Below are 17,852 nucleotides of genomic sequence, written 5' to 3'. Positions count from 1 at the left end.
TGATGCACATATACCAAGAAAAAGGTCGTACTTCAAAAACTGCCTAAAAATTTCCATGTGCAGCTCAGCATTTTGTAGCAGAAGTACATTCCCCCTCCCCCATAAGTTTTCACACCCTCATGGGAATTTCCCCAGTACCAGAAGCTTTTATTATTTTTTTCTTCACTGTATTTTCTGTGATGACTAACGGCCACAGGATTCAGATTATTAGCCGAATATGATAAACTCAGTGAAAACAAGGGACTGAGCTGTGAAGGCCAAAAGCTATCCCTTGTCTATATTCTTATGAGGACTCCTCTTTGGTCTCCCCAAGTCTCACCCCTCTGGTCTCCAGCTGTGACAAGCCCCGTGGGCCTGCTTGCGTGAGGATGTCTGGGGCCCAGGGAGGGGACTCTAAGGATTCATTTCCTGCTTGGGCAGGGAAGCCACCTCCCCAGCCTCTCCACGTACATCCAGGTCCCTGCACACGTCTATACCTTCCCCTCAGTGCCCTCACCTGAACGCACGTGCCTGTATCCCCTCCACAGTCCTCCCGTCGAACACCAGCAGTCCCTACACACGTCTATACGTTCCCCTCAGTGCCCTCACCTGAATGCACGTGCCTGTACCCCTTCCACAGTCCTCCCTTCGAACACCAGCAGGTCCCTACACACGTCTATACCTTCCCCTCAGTGCCCTCACCTGAACGCACGTGCCTGTATCCCTTCCACAGTCCTCCCTTCGAACACCAGCAGTCCCTACACACGTCTATACCTTCCCCTCAGTGCCCTCACCTGAATGCACGTGCCTGTGTCCCCTTCCACAGTCCTCCCTTCAAACACCAGCAGGTCCCCTTCTAACTTACCTATGCTTGTCTTTCTCAGGCTCATCAGCAGGTCCCTAAAAATGTCACCTGAAATGCTACTGTCCTGTCTTGGTTAACTGCTTTCTCTTGTGGTTATATGCTATTGAATGCTAAATGGATTATTTAACCCTGTAAAAAACATTCTGCTGTTCATGACATTACACAAAGAAGGCTGTACTGGTTCCTCTCATACTGTATTAACAAGGCCAGTGGTTACACCACATCCTTGGTTAAGCTGCAAGGAATGAGAACAAAGGTCTCTGTCTGAAACCCTGAGGTTGGCACTTTCCTAAAGCATTTGGTTCAGTGTTTAAACTGAGGTTTAAAACACAGCGCTCAAGAGCTCTTCCACAGAGAAGGATTTCTCATTGCTGACACTATTTTGGGAAGGTTTTAGATAGAGCACTTGACTTGGATTTGAGGCTGCTGTCACTCGTTATTTTTATAGGCTTTTGAGATCATTTTAGAAGTCTCAATGAAAGGACTAGGAGAACCGTTTTTAGAAAGAAGCCAGGTGTCTTTGCAAATACAAGCTCAGTAACAGCAGGAATGGGAAGCACGGTGCTTGGAATGTTAGACTCCCACACAATGTGGGTTAGAACAGTCACAAGAGTCTGATTCAGTCGCAGACTGGTGACCGTTAATAGAGGCAGTAGAAGAGGAACCAGTAACTGGGAGAGTATGACAACGGCCTCCTAATTATTTTGTTGCTGCTGTTGTGCTGTCTCTATTGGGCTTTTCCTTGAGAATATTATTATTACAAATATGCAGTGGGGATAACAAGTGCTCTAGGGATTTGGTAAGACCAAATTTTATTATATTATTCCAATAAATAAAGCAAATATTACTATTCCAATAAACAAGTGTTTATTAAGTATGATTCTAAATCGTATTCCAACAAATAAAGCAGGCCTTTTCAAAAAGTACCATTCCCTATATACACTACCAAATGTAAAATAGCTAGCTAGTGGGAAGCAGCCGTATAGCATAGGGAGATCAGCTCGGTGCTTTGTGACCACCTCGAGGGGTGGGATAGGGAGGGTGGGAGGGAGGCTCAAGAGGGAGGGGATATGGGGGTATATGTATCCATATAGCTGATTCACTTTGTTGTGAAGCAGAAACTAACACAACATTGTAAAGCAATTATACTCGAGTAAAGATGTTAAAAAAAAAAAAAAAGTACCATTCCCCACACCCATCTTAGTTTTCTTGCCCAGAGTGCTGTGCTCTTAGATGAGCATTCTGGCTATTTTAGAGCCCAGGAGGTGAGAGCCACAGGACAGGAGAAGGAGATTGTGCCACTCAACCTTACTGACACATTATTTTCCTTGAGAGAGTGTTTCAGTTTCAGGACCCAGTAACTTTGATCAGCTCTTCTCACTTCTAGCTAGCGTGCATACACTACTTATCTCTCTTCGCCCCTTTAAAACAACCCTTGTTTGCCGGAGTCCTGACTCACCTGTCCCCGCTCTCGTCCTGCACCGCAGTGAGATGGCGCTGGGCAGCCAGCAGCACCTTCACATCTCCTGTCACCGCGTAGTCAAACAGGGCATTGGCGTGCCGCTTGGCAAGCTGCATAGCCTTCTCCAGGAAGAGGTCATCTGCAAGGCAATGGATCCCAATCACAGTTGAGTTTCCTATACTTGCTCTGCAGGAATGCCATGCTTGAGGCCAAGACCCTCGGCATCAGTGTTCTGATACCCTGAGACACGTCGACCTAGTGGAAAATGCTCCTTTCGGTGCTTCTGGGTTGTGTTCACTAGAAAAAGCACAGCTGGACATTGGCTCACTGACAAACACAGAGGCTGATCTCCAAAAAATCTGTCTACAGTTTGTTCGGGGAAAAGAAATTCAGAAGTTTCTGTTATCTTAAGGGGAACAATCAATCTCCAAATAACGTTAACTGGGTTTTGCCATAATTGTAAATAACCTCTTGGTGAAATAATCCTTCATGGGAGTCTTGAACGACTCTCTTGTTAGGCAAAAAGTGTCAAAAATCAGTCTCTGCCAAAGAGATACAGACTCTCCAAGAGCCACTGGTGTTTTTGTAAACTTTGCTTCCTGAAGGTCAACGGGAGGAAAATTGTGGCTTGCAGGTCAAATCCTGTGTGTGGCCTGTTTTTATACGGCCCCCTAGCTAAGCATGGTTTGTACATTTTTGAAGGGGTGTTAAAAAAAGAATATGCAATAGAAACCATATGTAGCCCCCAACTCTACATATTTACCATCTTTCTCTTACAGAAAAAGTCTTCCAGGCATAATCTAGGATGACCTAGACTCATGACACATACTCTACTGGGTTCTGGTTCCAAATATGCACTGTCCCTCCTAATCCTAATTCTTCAAAGAAGGCATCAGGATAAAGGGAAAAGTCCTTATTTTCAGGCGAAATTCCACTTCAGTATGACAGTCGAGAGAAGGGAGACTGTCAAAGTTATGCAAACTGCTCTCTCCTATCTGTGGTGGAAGTGATTTAGATTATCTCTCGTGATACCCTAAAACTGCATGACGATGACTGGAGACGCATACGTAAATTTCTGTACTTTATATTCAAAGATAACCCTGGGAAAATGGGCATCCCGGTGTGAATAACATAACCTGGCACATGCTTTCCAAAAGGCACACAGGGCTCTGAAGAGCACGCGGAACCAGACGTCGAGGTACCGTCTTTAGATCAACAGAAAATAAGCCTGTCTTCCGGAAATAGGTTGTCCACCTAGAACCGACCCACCCCCTCACCAAGGAGTACACTGCAGGCCCCCGCGTGCTCACTCACCCTGGGAACTGCGATTCTCCTCCTTCACTCCTACCGAGTACGCCGGATCAGCCTCATCGCCCCGCTTGCAGGACTCTTTATCTTGCTCGGTGCTCTCTGCTGCCTGCCCACAGAGATTTATGGCCTCTCTGTCATCACTCTCGTCATAACCTTCAGGGTCATTTGTAGATGGGGTGTCTATGGTTCCTAAGATAAAAGCAAAAATTCAGCTTTTTTCCCTCAGTAAAATCTATTAATTAAGTTATAATTCACTGTTTCAGCAAAGGTCAGATAAAGGTAGGAGGCAGGTTTACTGCAAAGGGAAAAGAAAAACAACAATTTAAAATTCCTTTTAAAATGGTCATAAGTAACACGTTTTGGAGCTATTTTAAAGTCACTTTCAAAAAACGTTTTTTAAATTGAGGTATATAACATTTTAATAATTTCAGGTGTACCATATAATGACTCAGAACTTGTCCACACTGCAAAATGATCACCACAGTAAGTCTAGTTAACACCCATCAGCATATGTAGTTGCAAATTCTTTTTTCTTGTGATGAGAACTTATTTAAGACCTTAAAAAAAAATTTTTTTTTTACATTTCTAAAAATGTACACCTCATTCTGTTTATCTGTAAAGGAGAAAAATGAAATAAAGCTCTTCTAGGAATTGCGAGGAAGTGGAATTTTTAAAGTTCTTGAAAACAGAGCAGCTAATTTTTTCCCTAATGCTCAAGCAGGTTGTGAAGATGTGATCTCAATTCACATTCTTTGCTGTGGGAGCTATCCAGTGCACTGTTTCCGATCACACTCTTTCAGGTCCTGCTATGCTATCTGACAGCTACTATGAGAACACCGAGATTTTACAGGCAGACCTGGTTCAGATCCTGGTTCTGCCACTAACAGATATGTACCTTCAGTGAGTGAATGATCATTTCTGAACCTTGGTGCGCTCTGTCTGTAAAATGAAGATACTAATATTTTCCTTACAGAGGAATCATAAAGATTACAGTTAAAACATGTAAAAGCACCTGACGTAAAACAGTTGTTGAATACGTGAGAAGACCTTGTTGTATTATTTCTTCAATGAGTACACTAAAATGGACATGTAATAGAAGTATGAACACATGATGTGACAACTGCTAATTAGGGGATACATTTTTTTTTTGTAAATTTATTTATTTTATTTATTTATTTTTGGCTACGTTGGGTCTTTGTTGCTGTGCGCGGGCTTTCTCTAGTTGTGGCGAGCAGGGGCTACTCATTGCGGTGCGTGGGCTTCTCATTGTGGTGGCTTCTCTTGTTGCGGAGAACGGGCTCTAGGCACGTGGGCTTCAGTAGTCGTGGCATGTGGGCTCAGTAGTTGTGGCTCATGGGCTCTAGAGCGCAGGCTCAGTAGTTGTGGCGCACGGGCTTAGCTGCTCCGCGGCCTGTGGGATCTTCCCGGGCCAGGGCTTGAACCTGTGTCCCCTGCATTGGCACGCGATTCTTAACCACTGCGCCACCAGGGAAGCCCCCAGGAGATACATTTGATGAGAAAAGACCATCCCTATAAAACTCTAAGTGTCTTCAAAAGTGTAGTATTTGAGAAAAAAGAGAGAGAACAGCTAAGTTTGGTGACTTTTTTAAGTTTGCATAGTCAAGTCTCTCTATATCCCTATTTAATGTTCTTTTCTTTCTCTGTTCATGCCACGTACAAAGTAAATGTATAAATTTAAATATAGTATCAGGAACAGAATCTATACTCTCCACAGGAAATAATAATTTTTTGGAAAAGAAGTATCTTCTGAATTTATTGGCATTCATCAATTTTTTTCAAGATAATGTTGTGGTGAGTAATGATTTAAAAAAAAAACTTTTTGGCTTTAATTAATTTTTAAATCATTTTTTTGGTTCTTTTCTCAGTACTAAAAAAAAAAAAGAAAAGTGTTACTTACCATGCTTCATCCCAGCATTAGACTTAGCGGTTCCAGGGTGGAAGGTAATTCCACCATATGTAGGAAATCCATAGTGCGGGAAGCCATACCCTGAAATGGCAAGCAAAACAAATGAAACCTCCTGATGCTTTTTTAAATGAAAAGAAACTCAGCAAACGTTAGTGTTCTCCCTCTGGTGAGAACAGGCTTTGGTGTGCCCGACACGGTCCTTCTGTTGAGACTCAGTAACAAGGCACATTGCTGGGGGCCCTGGGACGATCAGAATTCGACTCTGGCAAGGTTACATTTTTGGCAACCCAGGCAGAGCCCAGGCTCTGGGCAGCACGGAGGAGCTCATGCTGGAGAAAGTCTCCCACTCCTGCACGGAGGGGAGAGGCTAACGGTGAGTGGCTGCCACCCAGACTCAGACTTGCTGACACAGAAGACAGTAAAGTGACCCCTGGAGGGAAAAACTGAACCAAACAAAATACAGAAACATATACTGGCTCCTCAAGAGAACCACGCCCCCACCGGTCACTCTCATGCGTTTCTGCTGGAAGCACAAGCTGGTAAAACTCTGGGAAGCAGCGAGTGTTAGTTGTCATGCTCTCTGACACAGTAATTTCACTTCAAAGAATCTAATTTACAAAAATTATCTGGAATAAAAGAAAAGCAATGTGGATAGAGGAGTTCACTGCAACATTTTAGATAAGAAACAGGAAACAATCTTCAAGTAAGTTATACTACGGTTTGTTGATGAATTACTACAAGCCATTAAAATGATGCTTAAAAATGATGCTTATGTAAAATTTCTATTACCATGGGGAAATGCTTATGTTAAACCATTAGGAAAAAGCAGCATACATGACTCTATACACAATCATGATAATAAATAGGTCATACGAGTAAATGGATTAAAACACTATGCAAAATGAGGATCACAGCTGTGCTTGGAGAAATGTATAAATATGTATTATAATGTATGTACCTGCCAAAAAACAATAGCTAATCTTTGATGGCAGGATTTTATGTATCTACAACATAGCGCAAATATAGTATGAAACCTTTCCAATGTTTCCAAAGAATACCAAGACAACCGTACCAAAAAAAAAAAAAAAAGGAGGGGGGAATATACCAAAATGTTAAGAGGTATCCTTTGGGTAACTGGCCTTCGTGACTTTTTTCCTTCTTACAGTTTTTGGTATTAATCTATCCACATGTTATAAGATGAACATGCATTTCTTTGGAAAAAAGTTTGCTGAGAAATTTTAAGTAATGTAATATATCATGTTCAATAATGTCACAACACTCAACCCATAGACAAGGAGAAGAAAATCTGCCCTTTCAGATGTGAAAGAACAGGCTTGGTTCGTACCTGGGCCGGTACTTCCAGCGCCGCCGCCTCCACCGCTGCTGCCGAACATGCCTCCACCTCCAGCTCCCGCCCCACTGCCGCCACCGAAACTATCCGAGAAATTGGGCATGAGCTTCTGCCGTTTCCTCTGCACTTCCTCTTTATCTGTATTTAAAGGAAGAGAAACCAGAGGAGAAAAGATTGATTCAGCTCCACTACTAGCCACAGAAAGAATACTGATTCTGATGGTATTTTTAAACATCTTAAAGGGAAATAGAAAGCACCCAAGGAGGAAGAGATGCCAAATGTCAAGAAGCATTATATTTATTCCAATGAGCACGAAGACCAAGAACCAGCCTCAGAGGGACCACAGAACAGTACACACCCAAATTCTCTCTGCAATTGTTTCTTAAGTCCCCCATGTCATTCAAGTTAGTGAGAGACTAGACTGCCCATCAAAGATGAAGAGACTGAAAATACTGAATGAGAACAACATTACTGAGCATTTTCACTTGGTCATACAAAACAACTGTTACTAATCAGCTAACATTTATTATGCGTCTACAACGACCTAAGTGCTGAGGATAAAGAGAAGTATGACATCATGTCTTTGCTGTCAAGAACCCTCCAATATAATTTTAAGGTTCTGGGGGAAAGACTTAAAGACAAAGCACTATAATGCTATATATGTTAAATTCACGGTGCCAGCTAGGGTTCCAGGAGTTCAAGGAAGGACTTCTGGGGAGTCTCTGTGGGCTGGAAAATTCAGGAAAAGGCTTCCCAGAATCAACTCTGTATCAGGAGAGGACAAAGGGAGGACGTTGTGGGAAGGGGATGTAGAGGGAAAGTAACAAAGGAACCAATGTGCACAGCATGCTTATGAGAACAGCAGTGGGTCAGCTTAGCTGAAGGGAAAGTTTAGTATGAGGAATTCTTGAGAAATGGGGCTGATTGGGACCACACTGCCAAGCACCTGGATTATGAACCTAAGGGATTTAATTTACAGGCAGGAGAGCCATGGAATGTTTTTGAACTGGGGAATGCCATGTACATGGTGGTATTTTAGAAAGATTCATCTGTCACTGGTGCACAGGATAAAATAAAGAGTCAAAGTGAGAGGCAGAGACAGTGCAGACATAAGGTGTTGGAGGCTGTTCCTTGGTGGTCACCACAATAATAAAAATGCATGCATCCCAGAAAGACAATAAAAGATGGATCTGCAGTCATTGGTAACTCATGAGATATGAGGCTACAAGTCTAAGACCACTACTTGACTAAAATACAGTAATGCCCTCTGAGATTTTCGATTGGCCAAGTCTAGATACTATTTAGACTTTCCCCCCTCATTCCCCATGTGGTTGCTCTGTTTTTCTTTTGCTTCTCACCAGCCCCACTGCCCCTCTGAGTTCTGCCAGTGACTTTGTGGTCTTTTGTTCCTTTCTTGTTTCTTCTTTCTGTTTCCCTTTCTCTCCCTTCTCTGATTTTCCCACCCTATATATTTTTTCTCCCTTCTCTCTTCTGAAATAAAGCACTGAAAGAAGTTTTTGGTTTTTGTTTAAATTAAATCAACAGTCAATATGGTGTTCTTTTTTTCAATCAGCAGCCCAATACTTGACAACTGGCCTATTTCTGATTCTTCACATCAGTTCTGGTCACTGTTTATGTTCAGAAAGATCTTCACTTATTTCTAATTCTGTCGTTGTTTCAGTCATCTCAGGGCTAGAAAGAATGCTGTTGTGTACTGATTATGTCGTGATCATCTAAGTGCAGTTTGAAGTAGGGTAGCAAAGTACCCTTAAAAAATAATCTTTTAAAAACGGATCCTGTCCAGACTCGCTAGGAAGAAAAAAGCCAGCATGGGTCAACTCTGAAGAAAACATGCTTCCACCAGAAAGGGGTGACCTCGAAGTGGAGAAACTTGAGCAATTTCCTTATCAAAGGTTTTGGACAGATTTATAAAGTTTCTCCATCAGTTGTATCATAACTAAGTCACAATTATTACTCACCCTATAAACTGTTGATCTCACATGGGATATTAGTTCATCAGAAATATGAAATACAAGAGCAAGGCAGACAACATGTTCATCTTCAGAAATAAATGTTATCTACTGACACGCTTTCTAGCAAAGAGATCATTTGGTATTTGCTATGTACTCCTTTTGACTTATAAAACAGAGACATCCACTGGTTATATTTCATTGTAAAATGGGAATTTTTAAGACTCAATTTAAAAAATATTAACTATCCTACAGCCATTAAGATGTTAATGACAAGAAACTGATATAGAAAATTCCATGTGACAAGCTTTTTTTTTTTTTTAAATAGAAGAACCTGCAGTCTGAATTTCCATGGAATTGAACATGGGGATTTTCACACTGGGTTTACTTACCCTTGTGGTCTGCTTTTGACAGTGGACCATGGGATGTACTATGAAACATCAGCCTATTCTAAAAGGGACCTAAGTGGCCACTCACTAAAACATCTCCTTTTACAGAAGAGGAAACCGAAGCTAGGATGTTGAGGGACTTGTACGAGGTCAGGGCTGAGTGAAGATCAGATACAAGGTCTGATGAGCATTCCATTAGATTAGGTCACCATTTTGGGGGAAACACTCCAACGTATCTTTGCTTCCTTTAATAGCTGATGATTTAAGATAACAGCTTAGTTCACAAATGTCGATAAAACTTTTAGCCTCTACCACCTTATGCTGTGCACGTGCCTTAAAAGTACCTCATTCTCACTTTCTGGGTTGTAGTTTGCCAGTAAAGACGCCTGCATTTATCCTGACCATACCTTTCATAATTTAAAGATTATGATTCGGTTTCTTCCTAATCTCCATCTTTTCAGACTGAAAAGTCATTATGGTCTTTCTTTGCTTTTGTATAACAGCTCCTCAACTATCTTCTTCCCTTGCCAACCATCCCTCTCCTGATTATTTTGATTGTCTCCCTGGACCCAACCATCTCCATGACGTTTTCATGAGACACAATGTCAATGACCATAAAGGATGCAGCGTTCAGGGCTGCATGATTCTGTACAACAAGAGGAATATGATGTATTTCTTTGTCTAATGTCTTAATTGGTGGCACCCAACAAGTTACTAGTCTTTCGGGTGAGGATGGCAACTTGGTCGGTCAAACAATAACTTAGCTCTCAGATATTTAACAAGCATCTACTGTGTGACATACATTGTTCCAGATGTAGCAATAAATATGAAAGACCAAATCTGTGACCTAAAGAACACAGGTAGGAAGAAGACAATAGACACATAAATTAATAGGTAAGATAATTTTACATATTGATAAAAATAAGTGAAGAATATAAAATGAGGCAGTGAGTTCGGGAGTGACTGCAGGGGCTGGGGGCAGTGGAAGGTATATTCAATGACTTCTGAGAAATGAGCACAATGATTCCTTGGGTTGTATAGTTTAGATTCATCTTCACATAGTTACTCTGATGCTAAATGGCCTGCTACTTTTCTGGCCAGTCACACATGCCTGGTGTGATCATTTTTCCTTGTGATTATTTCAACTTGGGATTTTATAATCCAGAAGGTTCTCTAGACTAAGGTGATCTGTTATCTTCAATAAAATTGTTCTAATCTCACAACAACTCAACCACAATACATGTTGGCCATTCTATCTGTGGAGCTCAAGTACAAACTCTTACTTTTCCAGATGGTTTTCTACATTGTTCTTATAGATGGAGCTTTTAGTCAATGATAACCTGGAAGGTAAGTGCCTGACACATAAAGGTGAGATTTTGAACTTTCAGGAGACCCCATTCTCTAACTCCAGCCCCGGATAGCTCCTACCATAAGAGGGTGGCAATGAAAGTAATAGTCTGAACGTGTCCCTGCTGTATCAGACTCTTTTCAGGCACAGATACCACTGGGAAAGGGACACCGGCAGCCTACAAACCAAGCTCAGCTTTGAGGATTTCTAGGCTTACACATGTGTAGGTAATCTGGGTTTCCTTTTTTTATCTGATTCTCTGTGTTAGAAAAATTGACATTATTTTGAACACACATTTTAGGAGAAAAAAATCTATTTTTTTTTTTCCCTCAGAAAGTCCAAAAGAATTTTGCTCTCTTTCTCTTCTGGGTCTACTTTTAAAGAAGGGTGCTTAATCCAAAGCAGTGATTTTCAAACTTCACGCCGAGGGCCCATTCGGAAGCCCTCAGGCAGTTCCTGGGCAGGGAGGGAAGTGAGGAGAGGTGAGGCTCCTTCCTGGAGGAGCCAAGAGGGCGGGGCTCGCCACCTCCACGTCGAGCCTCTCAGGTTTATATACTGGGATTTCGCACGAAATGCCATGTGGAGAGAAAAGAAAGCCTCCTCTGCTGACGGTGTTTCCAAACCACCAGTAACGGAATGCACTGTACATCTGACCCATCAGTGGAGGGGCCACAAGCTCAGAAAAGAAACAAGAACTCACGGAACCATTTTCTAAATGCTGCTGCCACAACGTGAATTCTAGGAAAAGAAAGCCCTCCTCAAAGATCCCCCATCGCATGTCGCTATCACAGGACTAGCAGCCGTGTGGACCGTTGCTGCGGCACCTTTGTGGGTTCCAGCCTCGGCCAGGACCTGGGTGCCCTGTCCCTCCCCAGTCTCACTTCCCTCTAGTCCAGGGGTTTCTAATTATGTTTGTGCCACGGACTCTTCTGCAGTCTAGTGAAGTCTGTGGATCTCTTCTTAGAATCACAGTTTTTAGTATGTAAAATGCAAAACAGGATTACAAAAAAACCTGATTGTTTCAAAGAACACTTCTAGCCACGGAGCCCCAGGGGTGAGTGGACTCCAGGTTAACAAATAACCTCTGAGGCCTGTCACCCTCATTCCGAGAGGATTCTCCGTGTGAACTTCCCACCCCGCCCTCACTTGAGTTCCAGTCCTGCCTTTGGAATGGCCTGTTAGGAACCTGCCAGAGGAACCTAAAATGCAGCATGTTTTAAACTGAACCCCGTCTTCGCCCACCCACATCTACTTCTGTTCCCTTGACTCTTCATGTTCCCTTGACTCTTCATCAGTTCAACCACATCACAGCCTGCCCAGGCTGGGAGTCCTAGAGCCGTCTAGGCCTCCTGATTCTCTCTTTTCACCTGCTACCCCAACCAGCACCTGGGTCCTCTTGACACCATCCCTGCACTGCCTCCTGAATCCACCTTCTCCTTTCACTCCACTGCACTAAGACCCTCACTAACTTCACCATTTCTCACTTGGATTCTTGCATTCTTCTTCTGACTCATTGTCTGCTGCCCAGATAGTCTCTTCAGTGTCTACAGAGAGAGGTCAGAGGCATCATTCCAAATCCAAACTGGCCTGGTCATTCCCCTTTCCAGAATCAATGCAAAATTCTCTAGGTGCCAATCACAGCACCACAGAGCCTGGCCCCGGCCTCCTCGCCTGCTGTGGCCTTTGGGAGTGCACCTCAGTGCCCACAATGCTCACTTTTCTCTGAGTAAACGCTAACTGTTTTAGCTCCTCACGTTTCCTAAGTCTAGGAAACGCTTTCCTTCTCTGTTGCACACTCAACTACTGAAATACATCCCCAATTTTCAGGACCTTGAAGAAGCCTTCTTCTTGGTGGCTTCTTCAGAATCTAGGGTTCGTTCTCCTTGCATTCTTCTACGTTTTTGTGGACGCCTCACTTTTGGAACTTACCAAAGTAATAATTCGCATTATAACAATTTAAGGAGACTTATGATCTCCCCTTCTCGGTGTGTCCTTTGTGAGGAAGAGAATGCTGCCTTATTCATTGTTATAGCTCTGCACTGCATGGTGGCTGAGTCTTCCGTTCAACTGCCTGAGGCCAGTTGACAGAGTGGCTGATTCTCCTACACAACAAGCCTTATCTTTTCATCTCAACTACCTGCACCCTGAGGTAGTCAATCAATGATAGAGTCTCAAATTCGAAGAGAAATTTTCAAATGTCTAAATCTCATATAAAACTCAATGGAAATAACATTATTTTAAAAGGCTACAGACTTAATTCTATGACCCCAAAATCATATATTACTTCTTTCTTCTCTAAAAAGAAGCACCATGGACCCAGAAACCAGTTACTAGGAAGCTGTTCAAAGGAGGAGACTACCTGATCTTTTCTAATCAGACCATCCTCTTGTTGGAACAAGCACAAGTGTTTAAACAACCAAGTTACCTTTAATTTCAGGATAGTAGAGAAAAGGTTTTGGTTCACTGGTTTCCAAATCAGATTTCCTCCGAAGCTGGACGAACACAGAGGCTGGTTTTGTAATGTTGATATCTTTATACTTTGGAGTTTTGAAGACGATGGCAAACTGCAGGATACAAAGATCCAAATGTTGGAGTAGGACTACATTTCTTTTCCAGCAACGCTACTCATTAAACACATTCTTTATGCCCAATGTTTAGACACAAGGTACTAAAAAATATACAACACCTTAGAGAAACTTACAACCTTAGAATTCTATACCCATACACTTTTATTAAATTGCCAATGTGAAAATGAAGTATAAGATTATGCCAATGTACTGCAAAACTTCATTAGTTCACTTTTCTAAAATTTCAAATGTCTTTCAGTATAAATAATCACGTGAATAAAATACGTTGCATACATCTTCTCCTTTTCCAAAGTAGCCTTAAAAGCCTCCAAGATTATTTACAGCAATATCAGACAGGCTAGTCGTGGAAAGAGAGAGTGAGGAAGGTGGTAATACTACCAGCCTGCCGGCCAGCCAATGAAGACAAAAAACTAAACCCTGTAAGAGAGACATCATGACAGGGCCAGTGTATTGTGAGGTGAGGATGGCCAAGGCTCTAGGCATACACAGGGCATTCTGTAACACCCATAAGGCAGCCTCCTCACTGATACCTGGCAGTGCCAGAAGAGTCAGGCATTTTCACATTTTTTAGCTGGATTTTTTTTTTACTGGATCCACAAAATTAGTAAGTTTAAGCTAACAGTTATATACAGAACCTTCCACCAAACAAACAAAAAAAGGATATAATTATTTTCAAGTACACATGGAACATTTTTAAAAAACTGATCATAGAGTCACAGAGAAAGACAAAAAAATTTCAAAGAACTCATATCTAAGACCACCTTCTATGACCACAATGTTGAAATCATCAACAAAACATCTTTTAAATGTTTGGAAACTTAAAAATGGACTCCTAGACAAAAAATTTAAACGAGAATCATGATAGAAATGATAAAATAAGAACCGAGCAATAATAAAAGCATTATGCTATGAAAATGTGATCTCAGCTTAGAGCTGTGATGCATTTGTAACAAAACTTATTTTTTTCATTAAACTACGCTTGGGGCAGAATCACCAGTGCTGAGGGGCCCACTGCTTTGAGCAGCCACACACTGTCAGCATTTAACACCCCACCTCAAAGATGTTTTAGCTGGATTTTTTGACTATGTAATATATTCCCATGGATCAAGCTTCGTAAAATATAAAAAGGTATACAGTGGTGCACACTGAGAATTCTCCTTGACATTCCTGTTCCTTATCCAGACAGTTCCTACTGCGTGCCTGCCCCCCGCCCCCAGAAGTAAACACAGAGGAGCTATTAGTTTCTGTTGTATTCTTCCAGAGTTTCTTTATGCGTATGTAAACATAAACATAGAATCTTTTTTATATACACTTTGCTTTATATCTATCTTTTAAAAAATTTTAATGTTGTATCTTTGAGACTTTTCCATATTAGTCCATAGAGTACTCATTCTTTTTAATAACTGCACAATATTCCATCACATAGATACACCATAATTTATTTAACTGGCCACTTACTGATAGACCTTTGGATTGTTTCCAATATTTTGTGAAAACTGTATTCCTCAATCGCTCAGTGTAATCATTAAGATGAGGATTCAGCATTTTCATCTCTTGGTCATATACTCAGTTGTCACCAGGAGCTCTTGATTTATCATAGTGACATCAGCCTCAACTAGAAGACTCCTCCTTTCAACACTTTTCATTAGAATACCCTTTTAACAGGTCTCCGCATATTACACTGGTAGAACATTGTTATGGACTAATTGTGTTCCCCAAAAATTCATATGTTGAAGCCCTAACAGTGTGGCTGTATTTGGAGATAGAGCTTTTATGGGAAGAATTAAGGTTAAATGAGGTCATAAGGGCAAGGCCCTGATTGGATAGGATTACTGTTTTTAAAAGAAGAGACAGCAGAGAGCTTACTCTCTCTCTGCCCTGTTAGGACACAACAAGAAGGTGCCTGTCTGCAAGCCAGGAAGAGAGCCCTCACAAGGAACTGACACTGTCAGACCTTGATCTGGGACTTCTAGTCTCCAGAACCATGAGCAACAAATTTCTTTTGTTTCATCCACCCAGTCTATGATATTTTGTTATGGAAGCCTGAACAGATGAATACAACACTTAAAACATTTCTACTAGAGGACCTAAGGGCCACTGCCTTGTGGCTAGGTGATCAGACACCCAAATGAAATGCCTTGCAAGGTCTAATACAGCCTTGCCCATAATTCTATGGTAGGTAACTTTTCTGGAACACCTGCAAGAAACAGTGCTCTTTTATGAAAGTTAAATAAATATTTATGGTTTTTCCTTGTTTTATACATGGAAACTAGTGAATTTCAACAAGGCAGAAAAATGTAGAATCATCTTCATCGCCACCGTCATCATCATCCACTTACTTGTCTATGAACATCTGTGGGGGAAAAATCTCCGAATCCTTCCCAGATTCCACCATTTTCCTCCTCCTCATAAAATCGAATCTGGATGTCATCTGCAAACAGTCACATCCAGATGTATAATTTCACATTAAGTATAATAATATTGAAAAACATGAAAAATAAAGCTGGTTCAAGATTCTACCTATAAATACTATGTACTTAACCTTTTTCAAAAGTAATTAATATAAAATACACTTTTGAATTATTTAAAATTTTTAGTGAAAATTTTCTATTAGTTACCATAGTAATGGGCCCCAAGATTCATTTACAATGACAGAATACTAGATTTACCTATTCAATCTGAGTTTTCTCTTAATCGGTCTTTCCCACTTCTTCATCCCTAAACCAATTCACTCCTGAGAAACACGAAGGATAGTGAGGAATATCAGAATCCCAAAAGGTGGTTCACTTGATACAGATTTACATAATAATATTAAACTAATATAAAGTTTACTATATGGCAGACACTGTTCTGAGTGATTTTATATGTATATATTAACTGATTTAATCCTCACAACAACTTTGTGATGCAGGTCTACTATTAATATCCTCGTTCTGCAGAAGAGAAACTGGAGGTCAGAGAGGTTAAGTAACTTATCTAAGGTTGAACAGCTAGTAAATGGAGAGGCCAGGATTTGAACACAGTGAAGTTTCAGATTCCAGGCTCTTACACATTCTACTATGCTACCTCCCTATAATATTTTATTAGTCCATATTGAGAAACTGCTAAAAATATCATGTTGGTCTAGTCCCTTCGGGTTAAATTAGAACATCTAAATTTCACACTTCAGTCATGGGTTCTACTCCTGCAGAAATATGACAGTATAACTCAGGTTGGCATCTCCCTGGCTTCACTTCCTATTTCATAGGAAGGTGTACACTATTGACTTGCAAAAACTAAATTTATATTTCTATTTACATAGAATTTTAGGAATATTAGGGTTGGATAAGACATATTATATCCTGGTTAATACCTCTGCCTTCAGGTAGGACTACCCTGGACCTAGTTATTCAGATTCTTTAAGCTAGGTTCAAGACTTCTCTTAATAAGCCATTCCAATGTAATGATAATGATTAAGAGTCACATTTACAAATAAAGGTACTCAGATTGTGTTTACTCATAGTATGCACAACCAGAAATCTGGAAATGCATATTACTTGGATAGAATGGGTTGAAAGAATACTGATACCAAAACCTGCAGAGAAAGTGTAAACATTTTTGGGATACAGATATATATTGATACCTTTACCTTAAAATCTGATCTCATTTTTTCTGACTTTTTATCTCAGAGCATTTAGCCTCAAAGGAGAATTTTCTTTGTTTTAAGCCATAGTTTTTTTAATAGGGGCTACATTTCCAGCTATGCAGTTGCTTACTTTGAAACTGCTCATCCTTGTAGTGAGTATATCTTTCTTTCTTTTCTTTTTTCTTTTTAGTGAAGAAACTACAATTATTTTTATTGAAAAATGTGAAAGCGAAATATTATATTTTTTGCATTATTATTATTTTTTAACATCTTTATTGGAGTATAATTGCTTTACAATGGTGTGTTAGTTTCTGCTGTATAACAAAGTGAATCAGCTATACGTATACATATATCCCCATATCCCCTCCCTCTTTCATATCCCTCCCACCCTCCCTAACCCACCCCTCTAGGTGGACACAAAGCACCAAGGTGATCTCCCTGTGCTATGCGGCTGCTTCCCACTAGCTATCTATTTTACATTTGGTAGTGTATATATGTCCATGACACTCTCTCACTTTGTCACAGCTTACCCTTCCCCCTCCCCGTGGCCTCAAGTCCATTGTCTACATCTGCGTCTTTATTCCTGTCCTGCCCCTAGGTTCATGAGAACCATTTTTTTTTTTTAGATTCCATATATATGTGTTAGCATATGGTATTTGTTTTTCTCTTTCTGACTTACTTCACTCTGTATGGCAGACTCTAGGTCCAACCACCTCACTACAAATAGTTCAATTTCATTTCTTTTTATGGCTGAGTAATATTGCATTGTATATATCTGCCACATCTCCTTTATCCATTCATCTGTCGATGGACACTTAGGTTGCTTCCATGTCCTGCCTATTGTAAATAGTCCTACAATGAACACTGTGGTACATGTCTCTTTTTGAATTATGGTTTTCTCAGGGTATATGCCCAGTAGTGGGATTTCTGGGTCATATGGTAGTTCTATTTTTAGTTTTTAAGGAAGTTCCACACTGTTCTCCATAGTGGCTGTATCAGTTTACATTCCCACCACCAGTGTAAGAGGGTTCCCTTTT

At 40.9% G+C, this 17,852-nt stretch overlaps 1 protein-coding gene across 2 annotated transcripts in view; it reads right to left on the bottom strand.

Annotated features, from left to right (window-relative positions):
• NFKB1 (nuclear factor kappa B subunit 1) overlaps positions 1 to 17,852 on the bottom strand; it is a 124,206-nt gene that overhangs the window by 18,548 nt on the left and 87,806 nt on the right. For both annotated transcript variants that reach the window (XM_057546739.1, XM_057546740.1), the window contains exons 10-15: positions 15,530 to 15,621; positions 13,028 to 13,166; positions 6,890 to 7,033; positions 5,536 to 5,625; positions 3,621 to 3,806; positions 2,304 to 2,445 (exon numbers count right to left, since the gene is read on the bottom strand). In XM_057546739.1, coding sequence (XP_057402722.1) covers positions 2,304 to 2,445; positions 3,621 to 3,806; positions 5,536 to 5,625; positions 6,890 to 7,033; positions 13,028 to 13,166; positions 15,530 to 15,621 — 793 coding nt within the window. The remainder of the gene's footprint in view (positions 1 to 2,303; positions 2,446 to 3,620; positions 3,807 to 5,535; positions 5,626 to 6,889; positions 7,034 to 13,027; positions 13,167 to 15,529; positions 15,622 to 17,852) is intronic.

Source organism: Balaenoptera acutorostrata, chromosome 5 (assembly GCF_949987535.1).
Source record: "Balaenoptera acutorostrata chromosome 5, mBalAcu1.1, whole genome shotgun sequence".
Lineage (NCBI taxonomy): Eukaryota > Metazoa > Chordata > Mammalia > Artiodactyla > Balaenopteridae > Balaenoptera > Balaenoptera acutorostrata.
Note: the sequence above shows the minus strand (reverse complement) of the source record. Positions and strands in the feature narration are given on the sequence as shown.